This window comes from Medicago sativa, chromosome 6 (assembly GCF_051527215.1).
Source record: "Medicago sativa cultivar Bolivia chromosome 6, Bolivia_mono, whole genome shotgun sequence".
NCBI lineage: Eukaryota > Viridiplantae > Streptophyta > Magnoliopsida > Fabales > Fabaceae > Medicago > Medicago sativa.
Genome location: NC_140754.1, coordinates 15,974,676 through 15,991,629, shown reverse-complemented (window position 1 = coordinate 15,991,629; position 16,954 = coordinate 15,974,676). Strand labels below are relative to the sequence as shown.

General features: G+C 32.4%; 2 protein-coding genes across 2 annotated transcripts; one reads left to right on the top strand and one right to left on the bottom strand.

Moving 5' to 3' along the window:
* The first annotated feature begins 1,323 nt into the window (after nucleotides 1-1,323).
* Nucleotides 1,324-1,749, top strand: LOC146913216 (uncharacterized). The gene has a single exon (XM_085720891.1). The coding sequence runs from the start codon at nucleotides 1,324-1,326 to the stop codon at nucleotides 1,747-1,749; it is 426 nt and encodes a 141-aa protein (XP_085577017.1).
* An 11,506-nt stretch (nucleotides 1,750-13,255) lies between these two features.
* On the bottom strand, nucleotides 13,256-16,635 carry LOC146913215 (elongation factor 1-alpha). Its single transcript, XM_085716448.1, has 3 exons — nucleotides 16,549-16,635; nucleotides 14,711-15,183; nucleotides 13,256-14,443 (listed from the first exon to the last, which is right to left on the bottom strand). The coding sequence occupies exons 2-3, from the start codon at nucleotides 15,170-15,172 to the stop codon at nucleotides 13,562-13,564; spliced, it is 1,344 nt and encodes a 447-aa protein (XP_085572574.1). The 5' UTR covers nucleotides 15,173-15,183; nucleotides 16,549-16,635; the 3' UTR covers nucleotides 13,256-13,561.
* Between the last annotated feature and the right edge of the window lie 319 nt (nucleotides 16,636-16,954).

The window sequence follows — 16,954 nt, the reverse complement described above, 5'->3', positions numbered from 1 at the left end:
GTTAATCATTATGATTTCTAATATATTAATAATGTTTATTCATGTGCTTACCTTTTTCTTGTATGTAATTGCATAAGAATGATTTTCATGTCTTTAGCGTGAATTTGTTCAATCTTCCATATTTCATTTGTTCTTTGAGGTGGATGAATACAATGGTGACATATTCAATAAACAAACAAATGTATCTAGTGTGCCACAATACTAGGCGTTATTTAGGCAAATGAAGGATGACGATGTAAGTTTCCTGAAATTATCAATTTTGATTCCCACTCCATTTTAACTCTAGAATAATACTTTATTTTATGTTTTCACATGTCAATTAAAAACCTTATAGCTTGCATGGGCGCATAAATTTATTGCATAAAAAATGAACGGCTCAAAAATGGATGATATACCCCCAGGTGTCTTGCATTTTCTTTGAAGTAATTATAAAGAACGACACAAACATTTTCTCTAAATAGTTGGGATTTGAGATCCAAGATCGGTGTGTTTTCATACTTGAAGGACGCATAAATGTATACAAAGAAGCTAGAGCAAACAAAAATATTGGAGAAATGTCAACAAATTTACGCAAAAATGCAATGATCATTGGAGAAAAATAAACCCTTACATAGTGAAAAAAGATTTTCAATTTGAGGGGCTCTAGATAAATGATAATCATGTCTGGTTTTATTATTTTTAAATAAAAATGAAGTTGGTCATCAGTTTAGGATAATTGTATTATCCATAAATATTAATTATCACTTCACATAAAATAGTTAGTAACAAGAGTTATATGATGTGGGTCATGGAAGATGGTCGAATTTGGGTACAACTGATCAAAATAATTGGTAGGTGGGAGGAGTTAGAGAAGATGAGGAGAAAGGGGGAGAAGGTGGAGAAGATGTGGAGCAAAGAGGTAGAGGTAAGTTCATTTTATACTATTGGAACATAGCATGGAAGATCTAGAATCAAGGATACTAACGGATAAAGAGGAAGAACACACTACACAAGAGTTACTTGCGACACAAGCAATCACAAACCCTAGCTAGTAAAAACGGTTATAACTACTTTGGAAGTTAGTTACAAGAGTAGGAACTATCATGTATGTCTCACACATAACAGCTTAGTGTAGACCAGTTAGAGATTCACTATAAATATGTGTAACCATGCTATACATGAATAATCAATGAAACAATGGTTTTCTCTCACATTTTCTCATTCTTTCTATCACTTTCTTCTTGTTTTTGGTTTACTCAATATTGTATCATGAGCCACTTGACCCAAGAGTGCTTCTTCCGCAAGTTTCTTTCTTTTCTTCTTTGATTTTTTCTCTTCTTGTTCATGGCACCTCGCAATAACAATGGTGCAAGTTCCTTCTATTTTGTTCATCCCAGTGATGGACCTTCATTTGTGACGGTTACTCCGGTTTTGAATGGTTCTAACTACCATTTTTGGGCTCGTTCCATGCGAAGGGTTCTTGGAGGAAAGATGAAGTTTGAGTTTGTTGATGGTACGATCCCTCCGGCCACTGATATGTTTGATCCTTCTTTTCGCACATGGAATCTCTGCAACATGTTAATTCACTCATGGATCTTGAATTCAATTGATCCTTCAATTTCTCAGTCCATTGTGTTCATGGAAAATGCTACAGATGTTTGGAATGATCTCAAGGAGCGTTTTGCTCGAGGTGATTTGGTAAGGATTTCAGAAGTAATGCAAAAAATTTATGCTTTACAACAAGATTCTAAATCAGTTACTACGTTTTAATCTGAATTGAAAGTTTTATGGGAAGGATTGAAAATTTATTTGCTTATGCCTAGTTGTAGTTGCAGAAATCAATGTTCATGTGAATCTATGCACACTGCTAGGAAGAATCATGTGTTACTAGCTATATGTTATGTGTTTTCTCACTGGATTGAATGAAAATTTCACCATGGTTAAGTCTAAGATCCTTCTCATGGATCCTCATAGATCCTTCTCATGTGAGGATGAATATGGTGAGAGTATTTTAAAAAACTTTCATTTATACATTAGAGAAAATTCCTCAAATTTATATAATATAGATGCTGATAGTCGATAACTAAAAGAGAAATTATATGAATTGAAGAAAATCAAATATAGGATAATTTAATAAGTTTCTTTTATTCTTTTTAGTTTATGTTTATTTTATTTTTTTTTAAAGAAGTTTATGTTTATTTGGTGCCTATTTACTGTTTACTTATATATTTGTATCAAATATGTGTGGTATTTTCGTTTTTAAAAAGAAAGAAAATCAGAAAAATAAAAGCTATTCTAGTAAAAAAAAAATAGTACGAGATCTTTTTTTTTTTTTTTTTGAGGGACAATAGTACGAGATCTTAGAACGTTAACTTATTAAATTTACTACTTGATTCATTCACATAATATCCCTCAATAAGATAAGAAGAAAAAATATCACATGACCAAAAAAAATCCAAATTGGATCATCCAAACGTTTGGACGAGAGCTATTTCGGTTGATAAACCAAACAAAAATTTGCAATTCAAAGAAACTCATGATTTTCTTTTTACGTATTTTGTAAAATGAGGGTAATTAAATTTATGACTCATAAAAGCTTTAAAATAATACCATTTCTTTTTGTCAAATAGTTTATTGTCTGTAACAAAAAAAAAAATAGTTAACTCTCTAGAAATTCATCTCTTAAGATAAATAAACGGAACGTCCTGTATGTCTAGGATTTAAACTCTATCATATACGTATATCATTTTGTTTTTCTTCTCTACAAAATAATACACTTTTTACTTTTTGTAAAATTTTCCGTCACCACTCAGATTTAGCCCAACCAATCGTCAAACAAAATTTCAACTTCAAAGTGAATAAGTGAAAAACTTAGGATTCAAACTCTAGTCCATACACATTATAATGCATTACTCACATGAACTACGTAGTCTAATTTTTAAATATGTTTTTTAATAGTTATTTTGTTCTTTGATTAACATTTATTTAATCCACAAGTTCTAACACAACCAATAAATGTCAAAATTATTAATTTGCTTTTGTGATTTTAGAAACTATGATGAATATATATTATTATTCTGCTAAAATATTTGGTGGGAAACTATAAAATATAATGAATGAATAAAAATAAAAATAAAGAAAAGATAATGGGAGCGGAAGAGACACATCAAAGAAAGCAAGCGTGAAACCTATTTTGAACAGAACAAGGAACAATCAAAGAAGAAATGAAGACATGAGAGATATTCTCTTATGTCGACACCGACGCCGACGATAACAATTACAAGTGGCGACAAATCAACACTTCAAATGATGTTATTAAACCTTTATCCCCTCCTATTCCTATTCCCACCTCCCCACTTCCTTCTATGTGCAACCTTTTCGTACATGCTTCTGCATCACACATTTTCCAACTTCAAGGTACTTCTTTCTCTTCATTTTAGGGCGTGACGATGTTGTGTTAGGGTCTGATACCGCACATGATTCCAAAAAATTTATGTTATAAGAAAATTATGAATTAAAATGAGTGGAGTCAATCTCACCACACCTGAGTCGTTTTAAGTTCACCAACAGCTCAGTTCAGCTTGTTAGGTTTAATTCGTTAACTCAAATCACATAAGTAAGTACTATATACAAACGAGTCGAACTTTATATAGCTCAAGATTAACTCATTTTAGTAAACAAGCTTAATTTTTATTATTTATCTATCGATTTCTCAAATCTCAGTGACGACCAAACGATTTATTATTTATCTATCGGTTTCTTACAAATTCCTGCAAGGATATTTTTGAAGTGTCTTTATTTGAATTAATGTATATTTTTTATATTTTTTAGATGAAGAAAATGTGATATATGATAGTTTTGGCTTCTCAAATTCTCTATTCAAGACAGACTCAAGAAGAAAATTAACTATATCTTCTATTGAATAGAGAATTCGAGAAGACAAAACTATCATATATCACATTTTCGTCATCTAAAAAAATAAAAATATACATTAATTCAAATAAAGACACTTCAAAATTATCCTTGCATGAATTTGTGAGAAATCGAGAGATAAATAATAAATCGTTTGGTCGTCGCTGAGATTTGAGAAACGGATAGATAAATAATACTTCCTCCGTTTCAAAATGAGTGTCGCTTTAGCCAAAAAAAATTGTTTCAAAATGAATGTCACTTTCAGTTTCCAATGCAATAATAACTTTTTCTTTTCAAAGTATTACTTTTAAAACTAACCAATAGTTAATAAGGATAATTTGGTAAAATAATCATTCTCTTTCTTTTAATCATTGCATTTCTTAATATGTGTGTAAACACCTAAAACGACACTCATTTTGAAACGGATGGAGTAAAAATTAAGCTTGTTTACTAAAATGAGCTGATCTTGAGCTATAAAAAAGTTCGATTTGTTTGCTTCATGACCTGATTCAATTGTATATAGTACTTACTTATGTGATTTGAGTTAACGAATTGAACCTAATAAGTTGAAATGAGTTGTTGGTGATTTTATAACGACTCAGATGAGGTGAGATCAAGTCCCTTCATTTTAAGTCCCAATTTTCTTATAACGTAAAACTATTGGGATCATCTGCGGTAACAGACCCTGACACAACATCCTCAAAGCCCTAAAATGAAGAGAAATAAGTACCTTGAGGTTGGAAAAGGTGTCCTGCAGAAGCATGTAGGAGAAGGTTGTATAGAAGGAAGTGCGGGAGGTGGGAATAGGAATATGAGGGGGTAAAGGTTTAATAACATCATTTGAAGTGTTGATTTTCCGCCACTTGTAATTGTTATCATCGGCGTCGGCATTGAAGAATATCTCCCATGTCTTCATTTCTTCTTCAAGCATTCCTTGTTTTGTTCAAAAATGGGTTTCGCACTTGCTTTCTTTGATATGTCTCTTCAGCTCCCATTTTCTTTTTTCTTTTTATTTTCATTCATTGTATTTTCTAGTTTTTCCGACAAATAGTTTAGCTGAATAATAATATATTCATCATAGTTTCTAAAATCATTAAAGCAAATAAATAATTTTGACATTTGTTGGTTAAGTTGGAACTTGTGGACAAAATAACTATTAAAAAACATATTTAAAAATTAGACTAAGTAGTTCATGTGAGTCTAGCTCAATTTTTTGAATCAATGCATTATCACGTGTATGGACTGGAGTTTCAATCCTGAATTTTTCACTTATTCACTTTAAAGATGAAATTTTGTTTAACAATTGGTTGGGCCAAATCTGAGTGGTGATTGAAAATTTTATAAAAAGTAAAAAGTGTTTTTTTTTAAGGAAGTAAAAACGAAAGTATAGATATTTATAGAGATCTTTTATTTAATTAATCAAAAAGAAAATTAGATGAATTTGACTCAGTGATGTAAGTAGCCTATGTTGTCTATCTCTATTATATCAAAGCTTGTTAAAGAATGAAAAACACTTTAACAAAGCTTTTCTAATCTTAATAATAATGGTACCCAAAGCACAACTTTTAGCGTACTTAGTTATCTTGTGCAGGTTAACAAATATCCTAACACATTTGTTAAGAAAGAAAAAAAATATGATATATGTATATGATAGAGTTTATAATTCATATATCTCAGACATCCTGAATTTTTAGACACTAAACTATTTCATAAAAAGAAATGGAATTATTTTAAAGCTTTTTAGTCAAATTCACTTGGATTGGTTTGGTGGTTGTTAAAGAGTCTCACATCGAATAAGAGATGTCTTAACAATGTGTTTATAAGTGGGGGAAATCCTCACCTCACAAACTGGTTTTGTGGGGTTGTGTTAGGTCCAATTAACCACCATTTCTAAGATGGTATCAGAGCCTCCTCCAATATCCAATGGTCCATTGGGTCGCCTGCTATCAGGTTTCCATTATCAGGCCACCCATCATTTATGTCCATGCTCCAGATATCCAGTCCTAGGTGTGAGGGGGTGTGTTAAAGAGTACCACATCGTATAAGAGATGGTCTGACAATGTGTTTATAAGTGGAGGCAATCCTCACCTCACAAGCCGGTTTTGTTGGGTTCTATTAGGCCCAACCACCATTTCTAAGAGTGGTGTTGGATTGAGACATTTGAGTGTGCTTCTCTTGAGTTTCAAGTTTGATTATCACGTCTCAATATCAGTGGGTTAGTTAGAAATAAATAAGCTTTTATGTATTATTCATAAAGCTTGTCAAGATAGTATATGAAAAAACAACTTATGAAGATACAATGTTCGTTAGTGAGAATGTATAAATTAACATAAAACCTTATTTATTTGCATAAACTATTTTTTATGAGCTCAAAAATAAGTCATCACCAGCTACTTGGCATTACTACTCAAACAATTCCCCTGATCACATAACTCCCATTTCTTCTGACATAATTGATTCACATATCCCTCCTACTCGATATCAATTAAATTCACCTAATGAAATTTCATGTGATGTTGAGCCTCCAGACGACACTCCTCGACTATACTCTAAACCTACTGGAACTAAACACCATCCATCTAATCTAGCAGATTATGTATGTAATTCTTCTTCTTCTTCTACATTAGCATCAATCTCTTCAGGTATTCCTTACCCTATTGCATCTTTTCATTCTTTTGCACACTTATCACCATCCTAGAGAGTCTTTTCTATGTCTGTCACAAGTTGTACTTAGCCAAAAACCTACAAAGAAGCTTGACAGTCTAAACATTGGTTAAAAGTCATGGAATCTGAATTAGATGCTTTAGAGAAGAATGGAACCTGGACTATTGTTGATCTTCCACATAATGTCACGCCAATTGGAAGCAAATGGGTCCATAAGATCAAACACAAGGTTCATGGTAGCATTGAAAGATACAAAGCTAGATTGGTTGCCAAAGGTTATAATCAAGTTGAAGGCATTGATTTCTTTTATACTTTCACACCAGTAGCAAAGCTTTACATGAGAATGTATATATGAGCATACCAGAAGGAGTATCGAGTGCACCAAACACAGTTTGCAAGTTGCAAAAGAGCTTATATGGCCTCAAACAAGCAAGTAGGAAATGGTATGAAAAGTTGACATCTTTATTCATAGCAGAAGGTTACCCACAGTCAGGTTCAAATTATTCTCTCTTCACTCATCAGCAAGGTTATGATTTCACTGCTTTATTGGTGTATGTTGATGACATCATTCTAGCAGGATCATCTCTCACTGAGTTTGCTAGAATCAAGTCTATCTTAGACTCTCATTTTAAGATCAAGGATTTAGGTGTTTTGAAGTGCTTCTTAGGTTTGGAGGTGGCTCACTCCAAGAGGGGGATATTCATATCACAAAGAAAATATTGCTTAGATCTCTTGGAATCTTCAGGTCTCCTAGGCTCTAAACATGCTACTACTCCTCTAGATACTTCAACAAAATTGTACCAAGACAATAGCAATCCTTTTGTTGATGTGTCTTGTTATAGGAGGCTTATTGGAAGGCTTCTTTATCTTAACACCACCAGACCAGATATCACACTAGCAACTCAGTAGCTTAGTCAGTTTTTACATGCTCCTACTGTATCACATACAAAGCTGCATGTAGAGTTATCAGATATCTAAAGCAAAATCTTGGCCTTGGTTTGTTCTTCCCTAGACAATCAGAGTTACAAATCCTAGGCCATGTAGATGCAGACTGGGCAGGGTGTATTCATTCAAGGAGATCAACATCAGGATTTTGTTTCTTTCTTGGATCATCCTTAATCTCATGGTGAAGTAAGAACCAGCAGATTGTATCTAGATCCTCATCTGAAGTTGAATATAGAGCTCTCTCTACTGCAACTTTTTAACTTCAATGGATTTTGTATATTTTGAAGGATTAACATACTACATGTATTAGACAACCTGTGTTGTATTATGACAGTCAAAGTGTTATACACATTGCCGCTAACCTAGTGTTTCATGAAAGAACCAAGCACTTGGAAATTGGTTGTCACGTTATTAGAGAAAAGGTGCAAAAGGGAATATTGAGATTACTTCCTATTTCTAGTGAAGAACAGTTAGCAGATTTTCTAACCAAGCCTCTACGACCTCCCAAATTCAATTCCTTTGTGTCCAAGCTAGGTATGATAAAATTTATCATGCTCCAGCTTATGGGGGGCTATTGGAACATAGCATGGAAGATCTAGAATCAAAGATACTAAAGGATAAAGAGGAAGAGCACACTATACAAGAGTTACTTGCTACACAAGCAATCACAAACCCTAGCTAGTAAAAACGGTTATAACTACTTTGGAAGTTAGTTACATGAGTAGGAGCTGTCATGTATGTCTCACACATAATAGCTTAGTGTAGACCAGTTAGAGATTCACTATAACCATGCTATACTTGAATAATCAATGAAACATTGGTTTTCTCTCACATTTTCTCATACTTTCTATCACTTTCTTCTTGTTCTTAGTTTACTCAATATAGACCATTGCGTATAATATAAGAATTGGCAATGATGGTAGTATTATAGTTGGAATACTTAATTTTTTTGTTCTAAAGTTTTGAAGGGTCGGCATCGTGTGGTATTGGAGTTAAATCATGCTAATATTTGTATCACAAAGCAATATTATCAAGTTAATGTATGTAGCATGACACAAAGCAAGGTGTGGATAGAATAATATATATACCTTAGATGAAGAATATTTTGCATTGGAGAAACTATTAACCCATTTATTTACAATTGGAGAAGCCGTTGAACTCAAGGCTCATAATAGAGCTAAAACCTTTCAATCACATATTTAATTTAATCCTGAAAATAAACATGTTGAAGATTAAAGAGGTTGTGATGATGGAGAGGTTTTGATGCTTGATGATAGTAGTCAATGGAAGTGGTGGATTGAGTCTTTTGTAGGCATTAGCGATGAAGGAGAGGTTGCACATCAATATCATTTAACCATAACTTACATAACTGAAATTTATTTAAAATTTTAATGGAGATGAACTCACAATAACATCCAATGAGAATTATGGTATTGTAACATAAGTCTAATTTGTAACTATGATTTAAAAATAACCGCAAAATATTGAATTTTCATAAGACGTTTGATGTGAACCTCAAGACTTCTCAAAAAATTAATATATTTGAATAAATTTGAAGCAATATAGAAATGAATATTTTAATATTACCTTTTCCTTCATTTCCAAGCTTTATTTAAAAAAAAAAAAAAAAAAAAAAAAAACTTTCACTAGGTTCAAATACTTTTTGAATAAATTTGAAGCAATATAGAAATGAATATTTTAATATTACCTTTTCCTTCATTTCCAAGCTTTATTTAAAAAAAAAAAAAAAAAAAAACTTTCACTAGGTTCAAATACTTTGTAGTGTAAATCTTTTTGGATTCACAATGTAACTGTAAAATTAGTTTACATTAACAATACATAACTCATTTTCTTTTTATTTAATACAAGTTAAGTATTTAATGATATTTATATATTAAAAGGTCATTTTTTTTTTATCTTATCATGATATAGATACAAAATTTTCATCCCCGTTCAATGATGATTAATCTCAATTGGAGAATTCATTGGACACATAAGTGGGTTTTAACCTCCAATCGAATTTAATTACTTGGAGAATCCATTCATACGTGAGGGTCAGGGACCGAACCCTCTGACCACTTGTTTAAGAAACTCAAATCTATTACCACTTGAACTAATACTTTATTTATGAAAGGTTGATTCTCATAAAAAATAGTTTTTGATTAATTTTCTAATTACTTTTGTTTATGTTTTTGAGTTTTATACTTCAGGAGAGAATTTTAGTTTTTCAACTAAATTTTGCAAATATGGTATCAAATCATTTTTCACTTTAGGTTTATTAATAATTAAAATGAAGTGTTTGATTTGTTAACAACACCGCCTAATGATACATTAAATTTAAATTTATTTTGTTGAAAGAAAGTATTTTTTAGCAATCAAGAAAGATTAAATTGAACTACTGAAATAAGTGAAAATAAACGTAATAAGATTGGACAGAGAGGTGAGGTGGAACTCAAGCTCTATATTAGTAAGCTTAGTCTTCTTTCTCATTTTTTTTTTTGTCACTAATTCTTGGGAGGGGCCTTGGACAAAGAGATTATATATCACCTTATCTCTTGAGGAGTGTTATTTGAACAACCAATTTGATGACAACCTATTTGACAACCAAAATTTACAAAGAAAAATTAGTATTGGCACGGAAATCATAGCAATAGAGATAAAGTAAAAAATAATGTGAGTATGAGAGAGAAAGTTGTCACAATAGTTGTTACCAAATGGATGTTCAAATATCATTTCTCAAGAATAAGATGAGGTTAAGTAAACACTTTAATCATCAAACGGACTCTAAATATATTAAAACAACAAATTAGTCCCGAGATCAAAGTACAATAATGCTAAATAATTTTTTAAAGAGTACAAAAGTGTTTTATATTTTACACACAGTACTCAAATTCAAAACTTTATGAGGGAAACCAAACTCTACAGTTTGATATCAAGAGATTGGGTTCATCTTTTTTAACTTAGGGGTCACATTTTAGAGAATAAAATAGTGAATTAAATTTTTAATGTATAAAAAACAGAATTTTCAGAACTACTTCAAAAATCGTTGATCAAAGTTTTTTTTTATCGTTGTACTATTTGATTGTGTCTCCACATGAGATGCTATCTTTTACATTGCATGATATTGTCTATGTAGAGGAGACAATCTCGATTGAAAAATGACATCACATAGGTACATGTCAAGTTAGTTAATCAAAACCTTTAAATAACAATTTTACTCTAAAATTATATTTTTTTTGAACCTGAGGTTTCCAAATTCATGTCCAATATGGAGAAACATAACGTTCTCTCTATTTTTTATTACTAGTAGTAGTTTTTGACTTTGTACTCATTGATCGATCATGGATGGACTCATCATCATTTCTCATATTATATAAAGTAGTAAGCAAGTCGTGGTAAGCACTCCAATGTGAAAAAGTCCATTTTATGTTTTTGTTCTGTAACGTTAGATATTATATTCTAGTTTTACCTCTAAACTAATACAATGTGAAGGCGATAAAAACTCAAGAAGATGGGGTTGAATTGCATTGCCTTTTTCTGAAAATCTTTTCTAAGTTCAAAACTGATCAGATGATGAAAAAGATAGACAGAGAAAGAGAGAAGAGATAGACACAAATATTTATTCTCGTTCACCCTACAATCCAGGATTACGTCCAATCCCCTCATACTTCAGAGATTTATCCACTATAATCACATAAGATTACAATTCACTTAGACTCACACGTCTAAGATTTTCTGTCTCTCATTGAAGACTTCTACAATTAGAGTTTACAAAAAGATTGTTTGTTGTTTACATTTTAGATTCAAAGAATGGTAAACTAAATTATGCTCAAATGACTTCTAAACATTTAAGAAATTCTAATTAAGGTTGAAAGTTCATGAGAATTTTTTTAAGTGTTTTTGTGCTTGAGATTTGATCGAAGTTTTTGCATACTTTGAAAGCGTGTAATTCTCTATATTCTTCAAGTGCTCATGATCCTTTTACAAGAGAATTTAATAGAGTCGTTGTTGAAGAGATTTGTCAACGCATCAAGAGCTTTCTTCACATTTGAAATATTTGCATAAGGATAATTTTGTTGAATAGTACTTTAGAATTTATTTTCAACAACGACAAAACGTGGACGCTTCATGTCATGTTGACTCGTCAAATAATGGATTGAGATAGATTATGATAGTTTATTTTATCATGTCTCGTTGGATCAAACTTACCCTACATGTACTAAAAAGAGTTTAAAAACATATTAGTAATGGGATTGAAAGTATGATTAATTAATTCAACATTTTTTTTATTGGTTGCTGGTTACTAGAAGTTTTTGTTATTAATTCAACAACATATTGATGGATCGTGGATGGATTTATCATCATGTCTTATATTTTAGAGTGGTACGTTCGTGGTCAGCACTCCTTGTGAAAAAGTCGTACTTTATGCAACATTATTCCCTTCAAAAAAAAATTAACTTTAATTATTATATTCTAGTTTTACCTATAAATTAATACGATGTAAATCATTTTCTTGTCTATTATATTTCGCTATGCATTTGCAGCGATGGTTAACAGTCAAGGGCTAAATTTCAGAGGATAATAGAAGTAAGTAACTACGCCATTTTGCATCAAGTTTTAAGGACTAAAACGCCCATATTCTTTTGGTAGAAAGCTCTCAACTCCTCTCTTAGCTAATGCATCAACAACATTGAATGTCTTCTCTTAATAAAGTGACGTAAATCAATTTTCAATGCAAATACGAGTTTTTTCACAATGGATGAATAAGGGTGAAATGGTTGGTATAAGTCATCCTCATTATAATGGTATAGATGGTATAAATTATGTTGAATAATGCTAACAACACTCATTTTAATATACTCTTTAAAACACTCTTTCTTTTAATGATGGAATACATATAGATCCCACCACTTTACCTGGGATCCATATCTCATTTATAAAGTGGAGTGACTTAGATGTATTTCATCAACAAAAAAAAAAATTTTGTAGTGTCAAATTGAGTGTTGGCATTACTCAAAACTATGATATGCACCAAGAATTCAATCAATTATAAACCTCGGTACATCGCAGAGACCATACTTTTCGAGTTGGAGATTGGGTACGGTTATGCCTTCAACCATATCGACAGAGTTCAATGAGAGGCAAGGGGGCGCCAAAGGATTGGAAGTGGTTGAAGTAAGCCTAACGGTTTCTGAGTAGAATACTGCACATTCCTTAACATAATGCTTCACATTCTTGGCCATGTGAGGCAATGGGATTCCAGTTGAATCATTCCACAAGAGTAGAAACTTTAATGGATTTGAGAACAGATGAATGTTAAACATGCACCGTTTTAAAATTGACCAGAGATTTATTTTAATTCACAGTAGAATGCATGAAAATATGTGAGTACTTAAAAGATTTTGATTGGCTTTCACTCATCATCAATCTATACTCCGAATAATGTTTGATAAAAAACCTGTTGCATTGAATTGAGAATGAAAGTTTTACAACCAGATACCCAAGAACTAGTAAATCTTTAGCTCTGGAAAAACATAGCATCAGTAAAGGCAATAAATTGCACAGGAATCAACCTTATAAAAAGGGAAATGTAAACCTGTCATGATCATTTATATTTGTTATGACAAATTCCAACTTGATAAGCCAAATTGCAGGCCTCTATCAAGCATGATCAATAACTATCACTCACAGCAAAAGCTAATCCATAGACATAAATTATCAAACCAAATTATAAAAATGAACGACAGAAACAGGATTGACAAAATTGTCTCAAAATTTAAAATGCAATAATATCATCCATCAGCAGCAAAATGAAGCTATAAACCTTATATAGCTGCCTATAGAAAATGAAGTTCTCAAAGACTTTAAAACGAAAATAACAGTACCATCAAAATCAAACAGACAAGAAAATTGACCATCGCCGATCAAGAACCCAGTTCTGTAAGTTTAGCTGCATGAAATCGACAAAAACTTGAAAATAAAACTGGAAAAGAAATGAACTAAGACTCTGAAATGATAAACTACTATAAAAGACAGCTTGTGCAGCAACCATGTTGTGACATTACTTCTTCTTGGCAGCAGCCTTGGTGACCTTAGCTCCAGTAGGATCCTTCTTCTCCACAGCCTTGATGACACCAACAGCAACAGTTTGACGCATGTCCCTGACAGCAAAACGTCCAAGTGGAGGATATTCAGCGAAGGTCTCAACCACCATGGGCTTGGTGGGAACCATCTTAATGATACCAGCATCACCATTCTTCAAGAACTTAGGCTCCTTCTCAATCTCCTTACCAGATCGCCTGTCAATCTTGGTAACAAGTTCAGCAAACTTCACAGCAATGTGAGAGGTGTGGCAATCAAGCACTGGAGCATATCCGTTTCCGATCTGTCCAGGGTGGTTCATGATGATGACTTGGGAAGTGAAGTTGGCAGCTTCCTTGGCAGGGTCATCCTTGGAGTTGGATGCAACGAAACCACGCTTGAGATCCTTCACAGCAACATTCTTAACATTGAATCCGACATTGTCTCCAGGAAGAGCTTCAGTGAGAGCCTCGTGGTGCATCTCAACAGACTTAACTTCAGTTGTCAATCCAGTGGGTCCAAAAGTCACAACCATACCGGGCTTCACAATACCGGTCTCAACACGTCCAACTGGCACAGTTCCAATACCACCAATCTTGTAAACATCTTGCAATGGAAGCCTGAGGGGCTTGTCTGTGGGTCTTTTTGGCTCGTTGATCTGGTCAAGAGCCTCAAGAAGAGTTGGTCCCTTGTACCAGTCAAGGTTGGTGGACCTCTCAATCATGTTGTCACCTTCAAATCCGGAGATGGGAACGAAGGGAATTTTGTCTGGGTTGTAACCAACCTTCTTCAAGTAGGATGAAACTTCCTTCACGATTTCATCGTACCTGGCCTTCGAGTACTTAGGGGTGGTAGCATCCATCTGAAACAAAATATTGAAACCAAAGTCAGAATCTACAACTAGATATAACATATAAAAAATTAAAATAATGTACATACACAATAGATTGTAACAAAATCAAAATATACATACCAAAGTCAGAATCAGCATATAAACATAACAAATAAATATTATAATATTATAATGATGTTACTTAACAGACTGTAACTAATTTCACAACCTGCAACTCAACATATTTAGTAAGAAATTATTGCAATTTTACACATAGAAAAGATCTACGAAATTTACCTTGTTACAACAACAGATCATCTGCTTCACTCCAAGAGTAAATGCAAGAAGAGCGTGCTCCCGGGTCTGTCCATCCTTAGAGATACCAGCTTCAAAACCACCAGTGGTGGAGTCAATGATAAGAACAGCACAATCAGCCTGGGAGGTTCCAGTAATCATGTTCTTGATGAAATCACGATGTCCAGGTGCATCAATGACTGTGCAGTAGTACTTGGTGGTCTCAAATTTCCACAAGGCAATATCGATGGTAATTCCTCTTTCACGCTCAGCCTTAAGTTTGTCAAGAACCCATGCGTACTTGAATGAACGCTTGTTCATCTCAGCAGCTTCCTTCTCGAATCTCTCGATCACACGCTTGTCAATACCTCCTAGCTTGTAGATCAAGTGACCAGTTGTTGTTGATTTTCCAGAGTCGACATGTCCAATGACGACAATGTTGATATGAATCTTTTCTTTTCCCATGATGTCTTAAACTGCAATTCACAAAATTACTCAAGTAAGGACATATATCAGTTTAAAAATAAACTAAGTTAACGAGCAAGAAATTAATTAATAAGTTTCAAATGCCAGAACTCATGTTAATAACACAAATAATGATAATTGATCAAACCAATAAGCAAACAACAAATCAGATCCAAGAAAATAAGATTTAATCAAAACAAAGACCTTAATTGAGCAGAATAATTCGTCAATGGTTAACAACATCAAGCTCAAAAATTAACAACATCAAACTCAAACGTTAGCAACATTAATCTCAAAATCAGTTTAACACATCAAGCTCAAAACCTAACAAAATGAAGCTCAGAAGTTAACAACATCAAGCTCAGAAGTTGAACACATCAAGCTCAAACCCTAACAAAATCATTTCAAGACATAAGATCCAGTTAAAAAAGCCCTACCCTCAATGAACCAATCTAATAGAAAAGCAACAAATCATATCCAATATAATTGATACTGATTTATTAGATCGTGCATGGTTAAGCTGATTTTGAACTTGATGTAGGTAACCACATCAACGGTTCAACATTACATTAAAGATTAACAAAATCAAGCTCAAAATCAGTTTAACCAATTAAGATCTAATCAAACAGATTAACCAAATCATAAAGTTCAAAATCAACTTCTTTCAAAAAAAAAAATCAAAATCAGCTTAACTAAATCATCAAGTTCAAAATCAGCTAAACCAATTACAGATTAACCAAATCATCAAGTTCAAAATCAGCTTCTTTCAAAAATAAAAGTTCAAAATCAGCTTAACCAATTAAGATCTAATCAAACAGATTAACCAAATCATCAAGTTCAAAAAAATCAGCCTAACCAATTAAACATCTAATTAAACATATTAACTAAATCATCAAGAAACCAGCTTAACCAATTAAGATATAATCAAACAGATTAACCAAATCATTAACAACAAAACAAGTACAATAAAATAAACATATCAACTAGATCCAATTTCAAAAATCATCATGAAATCATTAAACAACAACAATAAATCATGTTACAAGAGTAACATCATATCAATTAGATCCAATTAACATACAACATCATGAAATCATCAAATACAAACAACTAATCATGTTACAACATATCATAAGAAAAACAAGAAACTGTAACAAACAAACAGGACAAAAACTCAAAACAACAATAAAAATGAAGACCCTTTTAACCAAATAAACGAACAACAACAAAAAAATTCAAACTTGAAACAAAATCAAAACATGCAAATTAAACAAAAGAACCGAACAAAATCATGAAAAAAGCATCATTTAATACATTTAATTGAACAACAGAGAAACATAGATCGAATTAAAGAGAAAGGAATCAAAGTATGATACCTCAGCTGAAACGAAATGGAAGGTTGTTACTCGTTCGGATCCTCAGCCGCAGAGAGAGACTGAGTGATAAAGGAACAAGTGAAGTGTGAGAGAATGAAGAAATTAGGGTTGTAAGAATTTTATAGTGACCTAGATATTTTCATATTCCGAAAGTGCCCTTGGATTTGTTTTAGGTTTGTAAAATTGATGACATGGGTCGGGCTTTACTTAGAGTATGGCCCAAATGAAATACATCATCTATACTCTTTTTTGAAAGATGCATCATCTATACTTGGTAATGTATATCTCTCTACATCTACATACATATCATAAAAATAAAAATATTCTTACATTTACTTTTGGAATGAGTTTAGTTGTTGTTCCTGTGATCATAGCTCATTTGGTAAAATTTTAGTCACTAAACTAT